The sequence below is a fragment of the Rattus norvegicus genome, chromosome 17 (assembly GCF_021556685.1).
Source record: "Rattus norvegicus strain SHRSP/BbbUtx chromosome 17, alternate assembly SHRSP_T2T, whole genome shotgun sequence".
Lineage (NCBI taxonomy): Eukaryota > Metazoa > Chordata > Mammalia > Rodentia > Muridae > Rattus > Rattus norvegicus.
Window position 1 is genome coordinate 87,609,327 of NC_141550.1, and position 4,536 is coordinate 87,613,862.

The following is a 4,536-nucleotide window of genomic DNA, read 5'->3' on the forward strand; positions in this document are numbered from 1 at the left end:
TTTTAAACAGTGTTTTTAATGGAAAATAAAGCTGAAGCAAGCTTTTCGACAGTGCAAATTTCCATAGTTTTGATTTACTGCTCTTGTCTTTACAACACAGTACACCAGCATGGCCTTACCAAGGGGCGGACCAGCATGGCTTTACCAAGGGGCGGACCAGCATGGCCTTACCAAGGGGTAGACCATTTGCATGTGGGACTACTTTGATTTTAAGTGCAAATATAGAGTCACCTCTGATTGTCACTTGCAGTAGAAACTCTCCTGTTCTATACACAGGATGGCCTGAAACAGAAGCTTAGAGAGATGCAGAAAAAGCATAGGTAAGAAAATCCAAGTGCCTGAGTTCTGATACCAAAAAGCCCTGAAATCAGTTTGTTTTTTTTTTCTTCACTTGGGGTGTTATGACTCTTTTTCTTTTTCTCGGTTATATTAACTGCTTGGTCACTGTGATGAGTTAGACCACTCAACATCCTGCTATTCAGAGAAATGTTTTAATTGTTTTGAAAGCTTGAAGAGTTATCTTCAGATCAGAAGATAAGCAGGAACACAGTAAGAGTCATCCTATTTTAAATGTTTGGGTGAGAGCACAGAAGGGACTTTTCCAATCGCAAGAAGTGACTGTAAAGGTTTAGAAAAAAAAAAAGCACATCCTTAAAAAAAAATATTTCTTTTACTTCTCACACAAGAGGCAGCTTTTAAATCAGCATCCAGTCAGGACTCATGCCCCAATCTTTCCATTAAAAAAAAAAAAAATCAAACATTTAAGTGCAAGTACTCTTGGAAAGGGAATGAGGGTTTGCTCTTTAAAGACACCCCACAAATAAGAGCTCCAGAATAATTACATTTGGGCTCACAGAAACTTCTTGCTACCTCACCGTGTAAGCATTGTAACCTAACAAACTTTCACTGAATACCAGTTACACTTTCAGGTCTGAAATCTAGTGCATAAACTTAATGGCTCATTGTAACATTTATTATTCAACCTTTTGACATTTATTTGTAGCAGTTGAATTGAGGTACCGGTGCATTATTAGCATTGAAACAGTAAAGTGTTCCAGCTCTAACCATAATAACTGAGTTTTACTTGAGTCTTTAGCCTGAAGTAGTCTGTGGTGTGTAAACCAACCCTTCTCCCACCCCGCCCCCACCCTTAAAAAAAAAAAAAACCCGCAAAGGGGAAAAAAAAAAAAGTAATCCGATTTCTGTCTTCAAAATGCGATAAACCAGGACTCCAAAAGGGGTGTAACACCATTAATGGACTTGGTACAAGCCATCCTGTGCAGCTTACAACAAAAGGAAGGTAATATGGTTCGAGAAAATATCTTCCAAAACATTTTTTTTATGAATTAAATTTCCTGAATTTGTGACTAGGTGGAAGAGGTATTGCAGAACCGCCCAGCTGCCATTTCCATATAGGATGGGCCTTGTGAGGAGGTTGGGAATCCTTAGTGGTGTTTAAGGAATACGCTGGCCACAAATCCCCATCCTTCCCAATAATGAGTGATGGTGGACAAGGAAAATTTGCCATGAAATTAAACGGCCTTTTCACTGCTGATGCTACATTGCTGGCTACCTTTTTGCGTCTGTTTAAAACTGTAAAGTCATCCAGTGTTCCTTCATGTGTCTCAGTTTTACCTGTAGGACGAGGGCTTCTAGCTGATTTCAAATTTGGTTTGACTGGAGGTGTCTGAAGGACTGGTCGTTTGCCCAGTACTAGTGTCCGGTAATTTTTCCTCACCCTGGCACCAAATTTATATTCCCCATCCTCAGGTTTTGGAGATCCTAAAGTGCATGAAAGGCCCTGACTCTGAGCCAGTGGATTTAAGGAAGGAGTTTCTTTCTCAGGGCATGCAAAGCCTTCCTTGGCTGTGGGTACCAAGGCGTCCTCCTCTTTCTTCTCAGTCACACTGTAAAACTCACCCTCTGTATCATTGCACTCCCACTTTAGCTCACTTGTAATAAGATCAGGTTCATAGTCTTCATTAGCACTACTGTCTTCTACTTTGATTTTAATATTGTGCAGAAATGGCAATGTCTTGTCGCCTGTGTCAGTGCAGAGACTCTCAGCTTTAGTTGCTGCTGCTGCTGCTGCTGCTGCTGCTGCTGCTGCTGCTGCTGCATCCACTCCGGGATCAGTTTGAGGAGAGGGCAAATCCGTGGCAAATTCAGGACAATGAGGGATTTTGGAATCTTTTCCTGAATTTGCTGCTGTTCCACAAGAATCGTTATTTAAGAACCTAGCAGCCATTGTGCTGTTTTCTGCACAGTGTGTAGTAGGAGTTGCTTGTAGGCATTTCCTAGCCTCTCGGAGTATTCTTTGTTGTGGAAATACATTGTTTGTCTTTGGGCTAGGTGAAGAGGCCCCCTCTGCCTGGCAGTTAACTGTCAGGTCAGTTCTCTTTACAGTACTGGAAATTTCAGAGTGTGGGAATGTAATCTCAGATACCCTATCGTTTCTTATCTCTGGGAAACAACTCCCCAGGCTGGCCGGGCAGTACACCGGAGCCCCTTTGGGAGCCCAGCTCTGCAGATTCCACTCCTCTGGCGACTCGGCTTTGACACTACTTTTGAGGTCGGGAAGTCGGCCGGCATCCTCGAAAGCAGCCGGTTTGGCTGCAGCGGCGGCGGAGGCCAGATGGTACAAGAAGTTGGCCTGCGCCTGCACGCTGGGAGGCTTGCAGAAGCTGGTGCGCCTGAAACGGATGCTCTGCACTGACACTTGGCTGGACCCGGAGCTGGAGTCTGACTCGGTGGATGAGTCCTCCTCCTCGGAGCTGATTTCACTGGAATCAGAGGCCCCGCTGCCCCCCTCTTCCTCCTCCTCTTCCTCCTCCTCCTCTCCTTCCTCCTCCTCTTCCTCTGAGGACACGGAGTTGCTGGAGCTGGACAAACTGGAGCCAAAATCCGAGTCATTGGCTGCATGGTCCGAGTAGGAGCTGGACTCGGAGTCGCTGCTACAACTCTCGGGAAAGCTTCCTAGATGGGGCTGCGGCCGGTGGTGGTGAGGGGGGTGGTGACTCGGCGTTGGCTGCTGGGCCCGGTGGTGGTGGTGGTGGTGATGGTGGTGATGGTGATGGTGGTGGTGAGGAGGCGGGCAGAAGCTGTTGACCAGATGAAACCTCTCCAAGCAAGTGGCTCCGGCGGCCGCCGCCGCCGCCGCCGCCGCTGCTGCCGCCGCCGCCGCCGCCTTGGCTTTGTAGGACCTGGGCAGCAGCAGCAGGCGCCGGGCGCCGGTGTGAGGCGCGAGCAGGCAGTTCTTGGCGCCCCCGCGCTTGCGCTTGCAGCGGTAGGTCAGGCTCACCGGGCCTCCCGCGCCGGTCGCCGCCTTGGGCTGGGGCCCGGCCGCCTGGTAGTAGGCGGCGGCGGCTGCGGCGGCGGCAGCGGCGGCGGCGGCGGCTGCGGCTGCGGCCGGGTGCTTGCTGCACAGCAGGCTCCGAAAATAAGCGGGGTCCGAGTGGAAAGCGACGTAGTTTCCCTGGAGCGGGGCAGTTTCATAGTTTAAAGAGGGTTTGCAAGGCGAGCGAACGATCTCCGGGTAGTGCGAGCCAGGGTATTTGCTAAAAATCTGAGGTAGATGGGCGGCGGGGCGCGCGGCGGCGGCGCCCGGACGCTGGGACTGCGCGCTGATTGGCAGGGGCCGCGCGGCTCCGCTCAGGCCCCGCCAAAGTTGGTGCTTGTCCTTCCAAAAAGCCGGGCGGGGGCTGGCGGCGGCGGCGCGCTCTGGCGGCGGCGCCTTTGTGGCCAGGGCCCGACCGACCCTCCTTCGCTTGGTCTTGAGCACACGCTCGGTTTTGCAGGAGGTGTAGAGCGCTTCTACGTCTTCCCGGGAGATGAGCGTGCATTTGGCCGCGTGGAAGGCGATACTGTTGATTGCTTTGAGTTTCCGCAACTCCTCCAGATCGCAGTGGTGCTTTTTCACTTTCAGATGATCCATGCGCTTGTGCACGGTCGTCCTCGGGATGTTTTTCAGCAGATCTGTGAAGACTTGGGAGAGAGCAAACATTTGCTTTCCTTTAATGATGAGGTAGCCGAGCCTCACGCCATCCACCTCTTCGAAACCTGACTTCAGGTCTCCCATCTCGGGCACTAAATGATCCCCACCATTTGCAGTAAATATATACGTGACGCATACATACACATGTATGTATGTTAATCCTCCGCCAGATGCTGCGTGTGTCTCAAGGCATCCTGCTAATAAAATAACAAAGACTGTTATTCCCGGCGAAGGGAGTGCCAAACTCTAGGCGAATTACTGGGGGGGGGGGGGGTGAGAAAAACCCCATGAAATTACACTGACTTGATTCTCGCTTTTTTTTTGGTTTTCGTTTTTTTAAAAAAGAGGGAAAAGACCATCCGGTTTCAGATCTGCCAGTGTGTTGGTCTGAGTCCTCGATGCGGATCAGTACCTGGGCCCCGCTACTCCTTCTTTCTCCATTGGAGCACTGTGATAATGGAATGTGAAGGGAGAAAGAGAAAAGAAATGCAGCTGCTATTCCCGCCGCTGCTTTAGCTACAAATAAAATGACAGAGTGAAGT

General features: G+C 50.0%; 1 protein-coding gene across 1 annotated transcript; it reads right to left on the reverse strand.

Annotated features, from left to right (window-relative positions):
* On the reverse strand, nucleotides 1-4,536 carry Skida1 (SKI/DACH domain containing 1). Its single transcript, NM_001400778.1, is given in 2 exon segments — nucleotides 1-4,191; nucleotides 4,298-4,536. A coding segment is annotated over 1 exon segment (2,739 nt). The 5' UTR covers nucleotides 4,079-4,191; nucleotides 4,298-4,536; the 3' UTR covers nucleotides 1-1,339.